General features: G+C 53.2%; 2 protein-coding genes across 2 annotated transcripts; one reads left to right on the forward strand and one right to left on the reverse strand.

Annotated features, from left to right (window-relative positions):
- Positions 1 to 1,015: 1,015 nt before the first annotated feature.
- Positions 1,016 to 8,324, forward strand: NCLIV_040120 (hypothetical protein; the record flags this gene model as incomplete). The annotated part of the gene is made up of 12 exons (XM_003880921.1): positions 1,016 to 2,052; positions 2,574 to 2,924; positions 3,493 to 3,785; positions 4,042 to 4,260; positions 4,640 to 4,760; positions 4,963 to 5,035; positions 5,432 to 5,572; positions 5,962 to 6,389; positions 6,785 to 6,966; positions 7,366 to 7,516; positions 7,750 to 7,870; positions 8,196 to 8,324. The coding sequence occupies 12 exons, from the start codon at positions 1,016 to 1,018 to the stop codon at positions 8,322 to 8,324; spliced, it is 3,246 nt and encodes a 1,081-aa protein (XP_003880970.1).
- Positions 8,325 to 9,634: 1,310 nt separating this feature from the next.
- NCLIV_040130 (conserved hypothetical protein) lies at positions 9,635 to 14,296 on the reverse strand (the record flags this gene model as incomplete). Its single annotated transcript, XM_003880922.1, has 5 exons — positions 9,635 to 11,454; positions 11,926 to 12,178; positions 12,574 to 13,173; positions 13,317 to 13,792; positions 14,143 to 14,296. The coding sequence occupies 5 exons, from the start codon at positions 14,294 to 14,296 to the stop codon at positions 9,635 to 9,637; spliced, it is 3,303 nt and encodes a 1,100-aa protein (XP_003880971.1).
- Between the last annotated feature and the right edge of the window lie 2,541 nt (positions 14,297 to 16,837).

Genomic DNA, 16,837 nt, shown 5'->3' on the forward strand with positions numbered 1-16,837 from the left:
GATAGAATGTCGTTACACCGATAGATTTTCCATTAAACTGAGCTTGCGAAAGTCTGATCCGTCTCCTGAGTGGGTATCTGTGACGCCGCAGCATTGCAGGAAAAGACTTTTAGGCCGTGACACATTTGCGCCACACATCCAATATTTTCCGCCTCTCTCAGGTTTGAACCTTGCTATTGTACTGACGATGCACTCGAAGCTTCGTCCACGTACCTCTTTTGTTTCGAAGAAGTTTTGTCAGGATTCTTTGATGTGCAGATGTCGTGACGTATTCGTCATTCTGCATGCCGACTGCATGCCAAGCGGACGAACTGCTCGCTACGGGGGAGACCCTTCGACTCGACAGCAGTGCCCCACACAATACGAGGCACAAGCTAATAAAAAACGAGACTCTCCAGCTGCGGCGTCGTTTCCCCGGTTTTCAGTCCGTTTGTCAGGGTGAAAACGATTTCCACGTCCATAGAGAAAGAAGTTTGATAATGTACCTGAAGCAGGCCCAAGTCTGCCGTCGAATCACTCCCGCTCCGCTAACATGCAGCCTGTCATTCCGGAACGCGTTGCGACTTTTCACCGTGCTGTCTCTACACTCAAATAATTCTTTGCATTTAACTTCTGAAAGCAAATTCCCCAGTTGCCAACGAAAGTTTGTCCGCTTCGAGCAGCCTCAATGTATGCGCGCGATGCAGACGGCTGGGTCTGACTCATGATCCTCCGCCTTTTCGCATCCCCTCTTGTGACTCGGGCTCTCTCGCCAGGCCAGCTGCCTCGGCCACTATCGCATCTGCCCGACCATCGGTATTCACTTTTTCCAAAGACAGCCTTTTTCTTTTGCCCTGTACTGGCAGAGTCGCAGTGTCGCGATTACCGGGACTCTGACAGTCCTGGTAACTGCTGGCGGGCGTCTGCGGTTACTGCTAGTGTTTTTTGGGGGAATCCGCGGGCTGCGCGGTCTCACTACCTTGGTGTGGGCTTCAACGACAGCGGATTTTGAGTTTTCGCCTTGTTGCCTGCGAGGATGACGCAACACTCTCACCGCCCGTCGTCGGGCCTAAAACAACGCAATAAACCTTCTAAAAAGAGCTCCGGGGCTCCGGTGTCTGCTGCCGCGTATCGAGAGGCCCAGAAGCGGAAGGAGGCTGCTCCTGGCATCACAGCCGCTCTTCGTCCGATTAACAAGCAACAGAGGGCACTGGTGACAAAGCAGAAGCGAGCTCGTCAGCTACAGAACCTGCAGCAGCTAAAATTCTCGCTTCGAGGGGCGGCAGCGTGCGGACACGCAGCCCTTCCTCCACGGGTTGTTCTTATCGTGTCGTTCGATGAGCAAACCGACTCCCGCGTCGTTTTCGCGGCGCTGGCCCGCCAGCTGCGCAACGATCTCGGCCTCCACGATGCTCATCCAAGTGCGCGTTACAATCCTTTGGAAGAGCAAAAGGATCTGACTGCGGAAATTGCGGCCGCCTGCCGAGTCTCGGGAGTGGTGAAACACACCAAAAAGACACATTCGGCGCAGGCCTCCATGCTCTCTTCGACTTTCCTCTTTCCTCTTCCTAATTACGCACGGTGCCCCTCTCTTCCCCTCCGATCGCAGCAGCGGATCCTACTCCTGCCAGCGCCGCCGCCACGGAACACCCTGCCTCTCCTTGACCTCTGCAAATGCGCAGATCTCCTCCTCTGCACCTTTTCGGGCGAGTGTACATACACCCGGCCAGCTTTTGACGAGGATGGGTACCGATTCTTAACTGCCCTCAAAATGCAAGGCGTTCCGCCGGTAGTCGGCGTTGGATCTTCCGTGACTCTGCACGCTCACCTGGGCGCTTTCCTTTCAGGAGATTGCACGGTGACGACTGTTCCTTCTCGATCCCCCTTGCCAGCAGGTGACAGCGATACGGGAATGGAAGCGGATGCGATGGACGCCCTGGATTCGTCTTCGATGTTCACGGACAAGGAGGGTCTTCAAAAGCAGGTATTCGGCGGAAAGTCAGGGAAAAAGCAAGCTGCGGAAACGCTCCGGTTCCAGCAACGCTACTTCACTTCTGAATTCGGCGCTGACAAGTAAGATACAGAGGCGCAGGGGCCTAAGCTAGTTCCCCACGTTTCCTCTGCGCCGAGAAGCGTATTTCGTTCAATTTGCTTACTATTTAAATGATGTGTATTGTTTTTTTGCCCTTCCTCAAGTACTTAAAAAAACTATCTTGTAAATACACTATTTGCAATGTTTAAACAACTTTCTCAAATTGGTAAATCTAACTTGAGGAAAAACGCACATCACCCACCAGCTCTGGAGCCAACACCAGGGGGACATTTGGCTATTCGCCTTCTTCAGTAGCGAAACTCGACGCCGCAGATATAGGCTGGCGTGGACTGTGCGTGAGACTCGTCGTGAGTAAACCGGCTGGCGTCCCGTGGCTCTGTCTCCGCTTTCCACGTGTCCCAGCTTGGGTTGAGCAAAAATCTGTGTCGACGTGTTTGCCGGACATTAGAATGGAACGGCAGTCTGTTCAGTCAGAGTCTTCGCAGAACTTCCGTTGGAGAAGTTGACGTGGTTTCACGTGGCCCTGCGTTTGCGCCGTCAGGAAATTTTGTGCAATCTCGCAGCCTTCGGATTGGCAGAAGGTGGTACGCTTGATTGGAGGCGCCAACGTTCCTCAGGACGTGGCTGGGTCGGCTCAGGCCTCGTCTTCGTCGGCGGGCCCCGGCGCAAGTGCACATGGAGATCTCCAGTGGCGGAGAGGCCGGGGCTACATGCTTGCCTTGGATTGGGAGATTGTGACAGGCGCCCAAGGGCACCAGCCCAGTCGCGCGAGTCTTAGAGGCGAACAGGCGCAACCTGAGAGAATCGACGGGGGAGAGGAGCACGAGCAGGAAGCCGAGGAGACCTATTTGCACGCCTACGGCTTTGTCAGGGGAGTCGGCATGACGTGCAGGTGAGCAGAGGAGCCCCGGTCTTTTTCCGAGGGGGATGAGTTGAAATTGGATCTCCTGGGGCTCCACTCTCGAGCCTGCCTCTGCTCAGTCCTGCTTTTTCACGGCAACCTCATGAGGGATTGCGTCGCGAAACTCGTACAGAGCGACGGCTGCTCTTTTGGGGGCGAGCATCGCCGCATCCGCCGAACTGACAATTTGTTCGCGCGTTTCGAAGCGAAGCGCCGCTTTGCAGGCTGCGGCCAATTGCGTGATTCCCTCCCAGCGACCGAACACGCGACTGCCGCCTGTGTCTCGAGACAGTTGAGCAAAGCAGCCTCTCTGGCAAAAGAGGAGACTGTTAGGTGCTGTCTTTCTGGACGAGAGAGGAGGGGCAGAAAGAGAAAGAAAAACCTACAGGCACACAGTGCCCCGGAAAGGGGGGGGGTGCGCGCACGCGGATTTGTAAGCAAACCGTAGCCTTTCGCCACGCGTAAGGCCGGGTCCATGTGGAGGGTCGCGTCATCTGGAGGTGGGTTCTCTCTCAGGAGGCTGAAGCCAATTTGCCTGTTGGCCTTTTTTCCCTTTCAGACTCCCGATCCACATCACCGGAGTTGGAGACTTCATTGCTGAGCGTATTGACGTTCTCCACGACGACGACTGGAAGAGAAGGGAGAACAGGAGGGGTCCTGCCGGCGCCGCGATGCCCGGGACCGTCGGCGCCCTTTCGCCTTGTCAAGAAGAGTACGAGATGTCGGAGGCGCAGAAAGCTGACGGCGGAGAGCAAGGAGTGAATAACGAAACAGGGGAGACCGGGGTCGGGGACCAGTCCCGTGCACATCCAAAGTTGGACGAAGAGAGTTTGACCGTTGCTGAAAGGGCCGGTACGTGAGGGAAGCGGAGCTATTTCCGGGACTGATATTTCCGACAGGGAGTGCGCGTGCAGTGCAACGCTGGTTCAGACTCTCCTTTCGTGCAGCAGAACGGCCGTCTCTTCTGCATCTCTTCCGTTGTCTCGGTGGACCGTGGTCCACGATGTGCATGCTGCCAACAGAATACCTGTCTTGCAGAGGCCCGATGAACGCGCGATTCGTCTCTCAACTGGCTCTCGTCGCTTGTGTCTGTTTTCTGTTTTCCAAGAGCTCCTCAAGAGCATGAATCCCCTTCAACCCTTCGACCCAACAACGCTGGAGCAGACGTGGCCAACTGAGAACGAGTTGCGGGAAGGAGAAGAGAACAAGAAAAAAGGGAAGTGCCGTCGCATCCGGGTCCCAAAGGGGATTTCTGAGTACGAGCGCATTTGGTATGAAGAAGAAGTCGATGACGAGGACTCAGAAAACGAAGGATACGCAGGTGAAGGTGAGTGGTGGACATCTTTGTTTAGGCCCTTCTTACCTTTCGAGCAGTTAATTAAGTATCTGTGAATTGACGTGCCACCGGGGTTTATTCAACCTATACACGTCTACATAGTTTATATACGGACAGATCGATACATGCATGCGTACATGCGCCTTCCAAGACATCAGCCGTCGAGCACACTGAACACGCTCGCTGCCTCTGGTAAGGCAGCTTGCCATAGAAGAATTCATACAACGCTTTGTGACAGAGAGGTATACCAGTCATTTCCAAGGAGAGAGGAGCGAGGGTCGAACTGCGACGCGTTTTCTGCTGCGGCAGGAAGAACGCCTGGGGTTGCAGTTCTGCGTGTTTCTCTGCGTTTTTTCTTTTTGTCCACCAGAGCACGCGGCGATTTCAGATGAAGGGGAGGAAATGGGCGCCGATGACGAAAAAGACGAAGACTGGCACGTACAGGAAGACACAGAGCTGCTGGGCGATGCCGGCGAGATGCAACGAGCAAAGTAAGGCAACAAACAGATCTCTTTCGTCCCGCTTGGATTCGCCTTTCCCTTTAGGGATACAGACGAGTCACTGCAGATTCGTCGAGTGGTCTGCCGACACCCGAGCAGCCTCCCGCCGGCGGCCCGAGATTTGCTGTTTGGATTGCTTATGCGAGCGACACCTCCACATCGAAATTTTGCTTTCTGTGGCTGTTGTTTTCAGAGAGGAAATGGCGAAAAAGCGGAATTTCACGATCGAACAGAGAGCAGCTGAGGACCTCCAGTTCCCTGACGAAGTGAGCTCGCGCTTCTCACGTGTCCCTTCCGTACCTAAATATGTATGTATGTATGTATGTATGTATGTATGTATGTATGTATGTATCTACATATATATATATATATATATATATATATACCGACATACAGAAGTGTATGTAGGTTGTCGTCCACGTATTCGTTTGTGAGGCCCCACTGACGTAGTTTTTTTCGTCTATCGTTTCGCGGTCGTTCTGTCGTTACCTGCCGTACTTCCCGGGTTTCGCCTCGCCTCAAGTCATTGACTGGACGTATCGGCATGTGTGTGTTTCCTCGTGGAATGCTCCGAAACCAGCGCAGCGTTGGGTTTCCCAGCATCTTTCTCTTTGGCGTTTTCTATCCCTCTGTGTCTTTTGCTTTCTGCCTGGCTGTTCCAGGTCGACACCCCGCTGGACGTAGAGGCGCGAGTGCGGTTTCAAAAGTACCGAGGTCTGAAGAGTTTCCGCACGTCGTACTGGAACAAGGACGAAGACCTCCCTGTCGAGTATGCTCGAGTTGTCGACTTTGAGCGTTTCAAGGTGAGCCTTGAAGTCTGCTAGCTAGCTCGGCGCAGCCCCCATGCAGCCGTCCAGGGCGTACCCGAGTACAGGCGTGTACGTTTTTGTGGCGTCTGGTGCCTCATGGGCGCGCGCACGCATCGACTCGGGCGTAACCGTGTCCACTTCCTGGCTTTTCGAGGTGGGGAGCGCGGGTCTCAGAAAACCGAGTTTTTTTTGTGGCTGCAGGCGCTGCGTGCCTCTCGTGCTGCGGATTCCATCTGCATGGTGCTCTGCTTGATATGTTGTTTCTCTAGTCGCCGTCCACAACACCGCCGTCCGCAGTTGGTTTCTCGCCAGCAAGCCTTTCCAGCTTGTGTCGCTTCTGGACCTTTTCTTCGCCTTCGTGTCTCTGGTGCCTTTCTTTTCAGGCCATGAGTGCTTATGCACGAGGCGAACTGCGCCGGCTGTGCAGTGGCAATGTCTTCCATGGCCGATTCTGTCGGGTGACCATTCCGCTCCATTATCATCCGGCTTCAACGCACTCCGCGTCGTATCTACAATGCGATTCGTCTGAAGCCTCCGAGCCCCGGAAGTGCACAAAGGCCCAGCTTGCTCAGATCCTGCAACACCTCAGGCGCGCCTCGACACCTGACTCCACTTCTGAGACCGCGAATAACCAGGCAGAAGGGCGCATGCTGAGGCAGAGAGGGGAAGGGAGAGGATTCCTCGTCTTGTCGAGTCTCCTCCCCTACGAGTGCGCCGTCTCGGTCGTCCATTTGCAGCTGACGAGAGGTGGACCTTATGAGGGCTCGCTCAAAGGCAAAGAAGAGCTCCTCTTCAACTGCGGCTTTCGACGGTTCGTCTTTCGTCCTGAGGGACGAATGCGTCTACGTAACTAAACCAGTCTGTTGTCATACACAGTTTCTGTCCCCTGCTCGCCTCACATCTGTGGGGGACTCGGCGGGGCTGAAACCACAACGTGCTTGTCCCGGTTTGTGGACACGGGAACTGTGTCAAAAGCGTCTCTGTTTACACGCGTTTTCTTTGCACTGGTGATAGATTTGTAGTCAGACTCGGTCGCGCCCCTGACGGTGTATCGGTGGTAAATGGAGAGCACTTGGGGTTTGGCGCTTCGAAAACACGGCGTGAACGCAGATGCACGCACAGTTTCACCTACGACGAAACCACAAGAGAACCTCAGACCGAACGCTTGCGAACCCAAACTCGGGTTGTCCTTTTTTTTGCTTGCAGGTTTGTTGGGCGACCAGTCTTCAGCGAAGACCGGGGCGTCTCAGGTTCCGGCAGTCACACAGACAAGACAAAAATGCTTCCATTCTTTCACTCTGGGGTGTCGTGCGTCGCGTCGCTCTACGCGCCTACAATGTACCCCCCTTCTTCGGTTGTTGTCTTCAGACAGACTGAAGATGGTACACGTGAGCAACGCAGCAGATCGGACAAGAGGGGATAGCTCACGTGGCAGCAGGAGGGGGTGCGATTCACAGAGCAGTTTGCGGTGGGCAGTAGGTGAACAGCTGCGTTTGACATGCCATTTGAATCCCACGGACGCATCCGCGAAAAATTTTTACAGAAAACACGCATGTGCGGTTTCTGTGAATCCGAGTCCACAAGGGGCTTTCACCTCCGCACGTGCTCGCCTGTCATTTGAGCTTTCTGCATCTGCTGCCGTTTTCGGTTCCATTCGGATATCCTGGATCTCAATATTCCCTCCCGTTACAAGCTCGTCTCGTTTTGCCTGTGGCAGCAGATGTTTTAAAGCGGTGGCGTCTCTAGGTGTGGAGTTCAACGTGTGTTTTTGTCGCTGTCTTTCTCAGACCCCTTGCAAGTTTGTGCTTGGGGAAGCGTGCTCAATAGCACCAGCAACCGCATCATTATAAAGCGAATTGTCCTCACAGGCTACCCCTTCAAGGTCCACCGTCGCAAGGCGGTTGTTCGTTACATGTTCTTTGATCCTCGAGACATCAGGTGAGATACGCGATCTACGAACCAACGGGGTGGCGCGGCCGTCGCCCGCGTTCTGAGGGAGTTCGCGATTTATTACTGCGGATTCGGGAGCTCCACGTTTTCTTCAACTAGGCTAGCCGATTCACTTTTCGCAACGTTGCGTCACTCCCTTTGGATTCGTCGCGACTCAGGCCAGTGTCTTGACTCTTACACACATCCTTTGTTACCTCTTAATGCGTGTGGGTCTCTTTCAGGTGGTTTACCCCTGTCGAGCTCCACACCAAGAAAGGCCTTCGAGGAAACATTGTGCAGCCGCTCGGAACTCATGGGTACATGAAGTGCAAATTTAATCAGTACATCAAACAGGATGACACGGTAGGTTCTTGTTTCTTTCCCTACATTTACGCCGGTTTCCGCATTTGCCTGGCGAGGACGCGAAAGCGAGACAACAACAGTGCACGTGTGTGTTAAAAGGTCTGACCACGTGTTCCTTCGGCATCACATTTCCTGCCGCGTTTTCGGAAGGGATGGCGAATCCGGTTCGTTTCGCATTGAAATCCTCGCGCTTGTGCACGTGCTTCTTTCGCGTGTGTGCGAGCATGTCACGCGAATAAACCCGTGTTTCGCGGAGATGGTCCTTGAATCTGTTTGAGGACGGGGACTTCATTTGTGTTTCGACGTTCCCATCTTTTGCACTCAGGTATGTATGTATCTCTACAAGCGCGTCTTCCCTAAGTGGCATCCGCCTACATGGGGAGGCAACCCGGCGCTTCTCCCTACCGATGAACTCCGTAATGACGTGAATGAAGATCAAGACATGGAAGTGTAGGTGGAGCCGGGAGAGCAAACGGCCTCTGCTCCTAGGCATTACCAACCTTGTCTGAAGGACACCACCTCGTACGGAGTCGTCCTAGAAATAGCCAAGACCGTCACAGAAGCTCGGACCTGTTTTTTCTCTCTCCTAGACTGCGTAGAAAGGGCGCAGAGTTCCTGCCACGGACGACGGCCTCCTTTCGTGAGAGCAGTCGATGAGGTTCTGCCAGCGTGGATGGTGCTCGGTGTCGACACGTTTCCTTACCCTTCGAAGGTGTAGAGAAATACCCGGGAAACAGAACGGTCGTCGGCACTCTCGTCCACGTTTTTTGTCGGTTCGACGGCCGGAGACCGTCTGTGCCTGTGGTTTTTCATCTGAAAAAGTGCGCTTCCTGCCTGGGAAGAACGGCTTTTACGATGGCATATATCAAAGCCCACACTATGCTTGTGTCTGAATGTGAACGGTACTGAAATGTCGTCGAAGCGTCGAGTCAACCACTCTTTCGCAGCTGGCCGACACCAGTGGAGGCAGGTGACGCTTTTCTCCCTCTTCTGTGTCCCGTTGTTCACACCAGTGCTTGGCTTGTCATGGAAAGGAAAACTTGAACAATATAGAATCAAGTCCTTTCGATCAAAATTGGAAGCAGTGTTTGCGCGGCTTTTTCACAGTCTTGTATGCTTGCGTGGTTTTCCACTGACAAGTTCCACTGGCAACTGGAATTGCCCATCGTGACGAAAGTCAATCGGGTGTGTGTGTTTCGGCACATTCAGCAGCTGTAGATTTGACACGCGTTCGGAAGTACCCTGCGTTTAAAGTGGGAAACGTTTTAGGATTTTGCAATCGACAATCGCGTGGATAGACTCGTTCATTCCACGTGTCTTTCCAGCGTTTTCTAGCGCAGTGCGAAGCAAACTACGAGACAGCAGATGGACGGCCTTCTAAGATACTGTAGTGGGCACTTGGTATCCTAATCCCGAAGTAGTCATCGTGCCTCTAGCGTCGACTTTATAGTCGTCGCTCGACAATCGACTTGTCCTTTCGAATGCCACCTTCCTGACAGTCTCACTGGATGTTGTGTTTCTGCAGGCAGTCAAAGCCTGCTGTTTTATATAATCCGAAAACAGCGTAGCAAAACGTATCCTTTCCCTTTCTCTTAGACACGAACCACGAGCCGCCGCAAGCGTAGCGACAGCAGTGTCGTTAGTACCGGAGGTTCCGAGAACTGGAGACGCTTTTTCAGTATTCCCACATACGTTCGGTTGTGTAGATAGAAACCAAAGCGGGTCTAGGTGTCTTCAACGCTGGACTGATAATTAACGCCAGCATTACTTTTTCTTTCTTTTCGATTCGCCAGCTGAATCAGTAGGACGTTTCTGAGGCGGCTCGTTTGCCTTCTGGTCAAATGCAGGGTCTCCGAGGTTCTCGTCCCCAGAGTGGCCTTTGTCTTCATGTGGAACCCGCTCTTGCGCTTTGTTTGTCGCTTCTTTTTCTTCTGCCTGGTCCTCTTCTCCCAGACCACTCTTTTCTTCCGACGGGTCCTGCAAGCGTTGGGTTTCCGGAGCAAACGAAATTCTTTTTCTGCTGAACCGGTGGCCGAGTTTAACCGCGCCTCGCAGAACGCTCCACCGTTTTGGTTTTGTGTCTTTTCTCGTCTGCTTCGTCTCCCTCCCCTCTGTCGGGGTTTCCGCCAGCGCCCGAGCCACGGCGTCTAACGGGCACTCTGGCCTCACTGCGAGCATCACATCCTCCTCCCAAGTTAGACGACCGCGAAAGCGGTCTGTTCCCCTCAGCGGTTCTCCTGTTCTCTGAAGGCGTTCCACCTGCGCCCTGCGACTTCGAAGGAGGTCTAGAAACATCATGCCTGGGCTCTTGGAGGCATCTTGCCTCGCCGCCTTTCCGTGTCTCTTGCTCCGTTTCTTGTGGTTGGCCACCCTGCCGTCGAAAGACGGGGCGGGGGGAGCGAGTCCCAGACGCAAACTACGCGAAGGCAGAGACAGACTGAACGCCTTCCTCTTTAGACGTGGCAGAGATCGCACGGGAACACCGGGGAGGATATCTGGAGAACAGGAGGCGGGGACGGGGGGACAAGCAGGCTCAAAGACGGACTCCTGGTCCGAACCTGGCGAAGTGCAGCTCCATTCGTCAAAGGAGAAGGTCGGAGCCGCAAGATTATCCAGGTTACGAATTGCGAGAAAACGGCCTCGAATGGCCTGGGGCAACTTTTCCAAATTGACTCCGTGGTCGTGCCAACAATGTGCTCGGCAGTCGCGCCGCTCGGTTTCCCTCGACGGACACCGAGATTCTGAACAGCCTCTACGGCGACCTCGAGTCTTTGAAGATGTAGCCGAGGAAACTCGGAGCGTAAGAGAGGCCGTTGCATTACCAAAAGCGTTAGAATACTCTGTGGACAGGGAGAGACCATAAGTTTCAGTGGGCATCTGTTCCTCGTCGGGTCTCCCGTACCACCAGTGGCAGGGGGACGGAGAGGACGGAGAGGAAGAAACAGATGGACACGGATGAGCGCCTCTGCGGCTTCTGGATTCACCTGTCAGAGACCGCGCGAAAGTGTCAATCACGTCGTCGATTCGGATGAAACGTGACCGCACATCACCGGGTCCACAGTCTTCTTCTGACCGTTGTGCGTTTCGAGAGGCACGTCCGTCGACCGCTTCTCCGTCTTCGCCTGGATGCCGCTGTCTGGCTCGAATGGCGGGCACCGGCGGGCTTCTCGTCGCAATCCGCCGCCCGCCGCCGGTCTCGTCTCCTCGTTCTGGAAGGCTTTCAGCGGCTTCCAGTCTCACCGAAAGCTCACCGCGCCCTCTGCTGGTCCGTCCTCCCTGGTCGAGCCTCTGCTCACCCTTGGAATCACCCGATTCTTCTGCAAGACCTCCGGTTCCACCTTTTTGCTCTTCGCTCGTTCGTGGTTCCTGTTCTTCTAGCGCCTGGATCAGGAATGGAGCCAGCAAGCCTTGGGCACTCTTTCCCAGCAACGGCTGCGTGGCGGGAGCCGCGAGGGGACCCGCAGCGACTTCCTGAGTGTGGCTGGTGGAATCCGAAGAAGGAGCAGTCAAGCTCCGGGCGAGCTGAAGAAGTTGCTCGGCGAGCGCTTCTTTCTTCTGTTCTGTCGATCCTGTTTCCTTCTGTCCTGTACAGTGGAGAGACAGGAAGTCTGCAAGAAATGCGAGACTGAACGGCAACGGTACGTCTTGGGGGGTTCTGCCTGAGTTCTTCCTAAGGTCGCGTGAGGGAAAAGAAACGTTGTCTCTGCCCAGGAGTTCGAGAAGAGACCGATTCAACTCATCTTGTTGTAAGCGTTGTTGCAGTTGAACTAGCTGTTGCTGGAGCTGCATTCTCCGCAGCTCCTCTTGTTGGCGGTTGATCTCTCTTCGGACCGCTTCAAGGGAAGAACCCACTGTCTCCAAAGCGCCATCCTCTGTTATATTTGCTTCTGCAACGCAATCGGAACACCCCGTTTGTTGCCGACACCGCGACCTACCGCACGCCCAGTTGCCGCACGAGTGCCGATCAGGGGAGCGGCCGCAGCAAGCACTCAGAGCAATACTTCTGGAATCACGAGGAGTCTGGTCTCCATCCCAGCTAACGCCGTGAGTCGTACGTTCATTGCTAGGCTCCCAAGTTGCAAGCGCATTCTGTCCTCTGACGTTCGAGGACTGCCGATTCACAGAGCCGGTTTGTTCATCGGAGCTTGCCAACCCTGTGTCACGTCGACTGGAAGGTTGGATGCTCTGAGGAGGCGGCGTCACGGCCACAGTAGTTCGCGCAGATGGCGAAGAGGCGTGACGTAAGTCCGCCGCTTGTGAGGAAGACGCCTCAGAAGCTTTGGGATAGAAAGGTGCTCGAAAGGCTTCCTGATGAGAAAACAGACAATTGCGGTGTACGACCGTAAATTGTAACCCTGGGTCCGACCTAAAACAGAACTGCAAGGGCGGTACTGACGAGACCGCACGACATCAGAACAAACTGTCTGTTTCTTAATGGCCACGCAACCAGGGAAAGACTAGTCTCGCCAGGTTCTCATGTCGAATGGTACCCTGGACAGCGACAGAAGAGAAAAGGCTCGGGGCGAAGAGTGAAGCTCAGCCCCCTTGAGTTAATCCTTAACGACGGTTCCTGTGCAGTGAAGCATATTGATCCTCGTCTGTGGGGATCCAGCCGAATAAAGGGAATCTGTGGTGCTTCTTCATCCTGCGAATGCCGGCGAACCTGAGAAATTGAGGTCTTTGGCGTTTCTCCATTGACTTACGCCGTCCTCTTCAAACGATTTGGCTGGTCTCCGTCCCAAACGCATCATCCGTTTCTCCTGTTGAAATGCCTCATCCAGCAACCGGCGTTCCTCTGCTTGCTCTTTCAGTCTCTCCTGTTTTTCCTTTTCTTTTCGCGCCTCTTTTTCTCGAATCTGTTCATCCAGGGCTTGTTGATAAAGCTTCTTGCTACTCAACTTTTGGCACCGCCTCAAACCACGATCGTCCCTTACGCCTTCCACTCTGCCCTCAGTCACGTTATCGGCTCTGAACATTGTTCCATCGGGGTGTTCCGTCTCGCAGTGGGTTTCAGTCACCGTATCGTTTACTGCATTGCTTGTCGTTTTGGAAAGGCGAGACTGAACCATCATGCTGGCGCTTCGTTCGCCGTTAGAAAGGTCAACACCAAGAGCCTTTCCTGCATTAGGGGAGTCACCACTCTTTTCTGAGTAGATGTTGGCGAGACTGTCGGGACCATCTCCAACGATGGCGACCTTGGAGTCACGCCATGCCGCATTTAACCCTTTGAACCCTTGAAGGTCTACGCGGCTACGCCCGCGACGACGAGCCTCGCTAGGATAGTAACTCGTTGAATCGGTTAGCTGAGAAAAATCGAAAGCAAATCAGCAAAGAACGACTTCTGCCTAGCAAACTAAAGTGATAAGATGTGGGAGCCTCTGCAGCAGAGTCCCTTTTCTCGAAACCGGCAAAAGCTTCCCACATGGTTGAAATACACAGGACTTACTTCCATGCGGCGAGCAAGTTCGAGCAATTTCTTTTCTTCAGCGACTTCCTGTTCCCTTTTCCTCTCCCTCTCTAGCTTCTTCAGCTCCACCTGCTTCTTCAGGAACTCTCCGTATTCTCTCTGTTGCTTGAGTCGGTTAGCGGCTTTATCTCCGTCCCTCTCCTGGTGCACATCGTCATCTCCGGCGTCGCCTTGTCCCGAGCCTGGGAAGGATCGGCTGAAGGATGAAGAGGGTTCTCGGTTTCGTTCTCTCTCCTGGCCGTTTTGGTAAGCGACACTTTCCATGAGAACCGTCGGTTCGTATCGTCGCTGTGTGGTCCCAGGAGGATTGACCCTGCATACATGTGATCTTTCCGCGCGGTCGCGTTCTTTCCTAAGAGCAATCTGGGCTTTCAGAAACTCCCCGTAGTCTCGTTTATCCCGACGATTTCGTTCTTCCGGCGTCACCAGGTTTCCTTCGTCTTGAGGTCGGCTCTCTGACCGAGAGGTTGTGAAGGAGGAACAAGAGCGTTTCGACGCGTTATACTTTTCGGCGTTGCTACGGGCGGACCCAGAAGTCTCTTCACCTGTACAGGCGTCACGAACAAACATGCACTGACAGATTTGGCGAATACGAATGCTATATCTTTAGGGTTCGACCAGCAAAAGAAGAAGCCGCGGAGGCCTGGTAGGGCAGCAGAGAGAATCGATAACTGTTTCTAGAATGGCGAGTATCAGATTAAGACGGATGTGTCCTCAAATAAGTGTTGTTGCCTGATTGATTTTCTTGTGAATGAGACCCGTCAAGTCACCTGATAAAAAAAGGGTTTTACTTTGCCTAACTCACCGGCTGCTGGAATCGCCTTTTCGCCGTCGGAACTGGTAGTTCGCACGGCCATGGCGGTGTGACCTTCTTCAGTCTTCACTTGATCCCTTGGTGTATTCTTCACTAACGAATGGGAACATGCGTCGGCCTCTGGGATCACCGCCGCATTGGGCATTGCCTGACTCTGGAAGGCTGCCCTTGGGTACACGTCTTGTGTATACACAGGATGTGGCAAACGCGTCATCAAGGCATTGTGCGGAAGGAGTGGTTCTTGGGCATACAGTGCGCCCAGCCCGTACGGCAGTATTCCAGAGACGTATGGAAATGCTGCCTGGTGTGATCCGGGCGGCAAAAGCGCGGCAGGAAGGTCTGGATACTCCGATCGCGGAACGCTATTCCCATTGGAGTTCACGACCTGCAGTTCAGGAACTGATCCTTTGCTCCATCCCACAGGCATCGGCGCGCCAGTAAACTGCAGCTGTGGAACTAATGAAGGAATGTTGGCAGCTGAGAGAGCAGGCACGGGCGGAATAGAGACATACGGCGGTGCTGGTGATCTGTCGCACCCTGCCCTCATATCATATGCATCGTGAGATGACGAAACGTAAGGCCCTGGGAAGGGACTTTGACGTTGCAGCTTGCTGAGAAGCGCGCGGTGTTTCTCAGCTGCTATCTGGTGACGGAGAAACTCACCATACTGTTTTTTCTGCACAGCTTTTTCGTTGGCAGCGGGTGGTTGGGATCCAGTGCCCGGTGATACGAAGAGACCCGGAGCGTTCATGATTTCTAGGTTTACCCAACAGATTCGAGAAGGCTGCTTCAGAGGCTTCTTGAGAAATGCACGGGACACCCCAATTCTTATGAGGGCGTTGGCAGCGCCACCAAACGACGCGGAAATAAATTCAGTGCTATTGTGCAATGCAACAAGATCTTTCTGGATAAAGCCTCTGGGTTCAACCCGCACGAGAAGCAACCCCGTTTGGCACGGGAAGCGATATAGTGGTTTGACTGCTGTCCTCTCTGCGGAGATGATGGATAGTAGGCTCTTCGGCGATCCAGTGTGCGGGAGGAGACGGGCCGCTATACAGCGTGGGCTTCAGGCAACGACAATTCTCGATCGTAATAGATGCCAAAAGCCGGTGACAGGAACAGCTTCATCTGAGAGGCAACTGCGCTGCTAAACTGGAACATCTCGAGTCATTTCCTCTAAAACAGAAAACGTCAATTCCGTTCTCCCAAGACAATTGGTCGGCAAAGCGCGAATAACGTTAATGAAGCGTTTGATACTGCCGTCATCACACTTGCTTCCGTATATCTGTCTTCTGCCTGCGTTCACTAGAATGAGCCGTCGTTATCTCTGTCCGGACTGCCGGAGAGTCGATGTCTCTTATAGGAACACAGCACATAAGTGTACCCCAAAGCCTAGTGAGTGTGCCATTGAGTTGAGCGAGCGCATCCGATGAGCCCCGCGGGCGGAATTATTTTTGTATTTTCTTCTCTCATTCGTAAAAAAGCAATTACTTGTTCGGGTGCATGCATGTGAAGTGCCTCAGTAACGAGGGACTGACACACGGCAATTTTAACATATACAGTGAGCGATTATGAGACATTGTTAACCAGATGCTCATTTATAAATACGTGGGAACCGGTAAACGAAAAATTCGATTGACATGCACACGTGGAATCCGTTGTTGCGTTTTGCAACTAGGTGTGCTGCGCTCTCCATGTGTTGCGAGCGGCTTCTGGATTCGAGATGTACACCTACAAGGAAGACAAGGCAGAAATAGGAAAAAGCATACTTTCTCGTAATAGGGTATCACATGGTCTACAAGGCGTACAAATATCACACCAGAAAACGCCACTATGGTGACTGTCAAGGCATCACTTTGTTGTGGCGTTTGTATATGCATGCACTGGGGACCCCCACCGATTCGGGCTTCGGGGCTTCTAGGCAAAAAGGAGACGAAACAGTCCCGAATTCAGGCATGCGAAAGGGAAAATGTCCATTTACGATCTACGGAGGCAATCAATAAACAAATATCTTTCATTACCAGTGAGTACCCTTGGACGAAGATCGGATAGCTGCCAGGACACACACGGCGTTACGGAAGTTTCTATTTCACCGGAGCAATCCAGATTGCTCAGAACTCAATGTGATGGCCTTTAACGAGGAATGTCTATATACGATTCTGCCCATTTTTCCAGGGCGCTGACTGTCTCAAGGGACATACCAATTTTTTAGGGAACAGTCTGACTAGATACTCGGACGCCACTCTTGGGTCTGTCCTCGTAGCTTTAGTACATCTCCAAGGAGTTGTGGGAAAAAACCTTAATCGCCTGGTGTCGAGTGTAGAGCGCAGACAGCACATTGAGGTAACAGACTGAATCTATGGCGACGACTGTGTCCATTGTTTAAAATTCAACCTCTCTTTTCGCATAACTTTACGTTGCCGGGCTGTACGGGTTCATACATGGCAGTTGAGTGAAAACAGAACAACTGCGAGCCCTCTGACTTCAGTTAAGTTGAATATGTTGCTACCACCCGCATGCCCTTCGATCGCGAAAGGAACACGGATATATAGCGAAGAAGTTTTCACCATTATAATGATAATCCAAACACATGTGCTCCTGCATGCTACTAGTCGCCCAGCGCGCGCTGTACATTTCCATCCAAGCACCGAGTTAAGAGTACATGAATACGAGAACTCACCTCTCA

This window comes from Neospora caninum, chromosome IX (assembly GCF_000208865.1).
Source record: "Neospora caninum Liverpool complete genome, chromosome IX".
Lineage (NCBI taxonomy): Eukaryota > Apicomplexa > Conoidasida > Eucoccidiorida > Sarcocystidae > Neospora > Neospora caninum.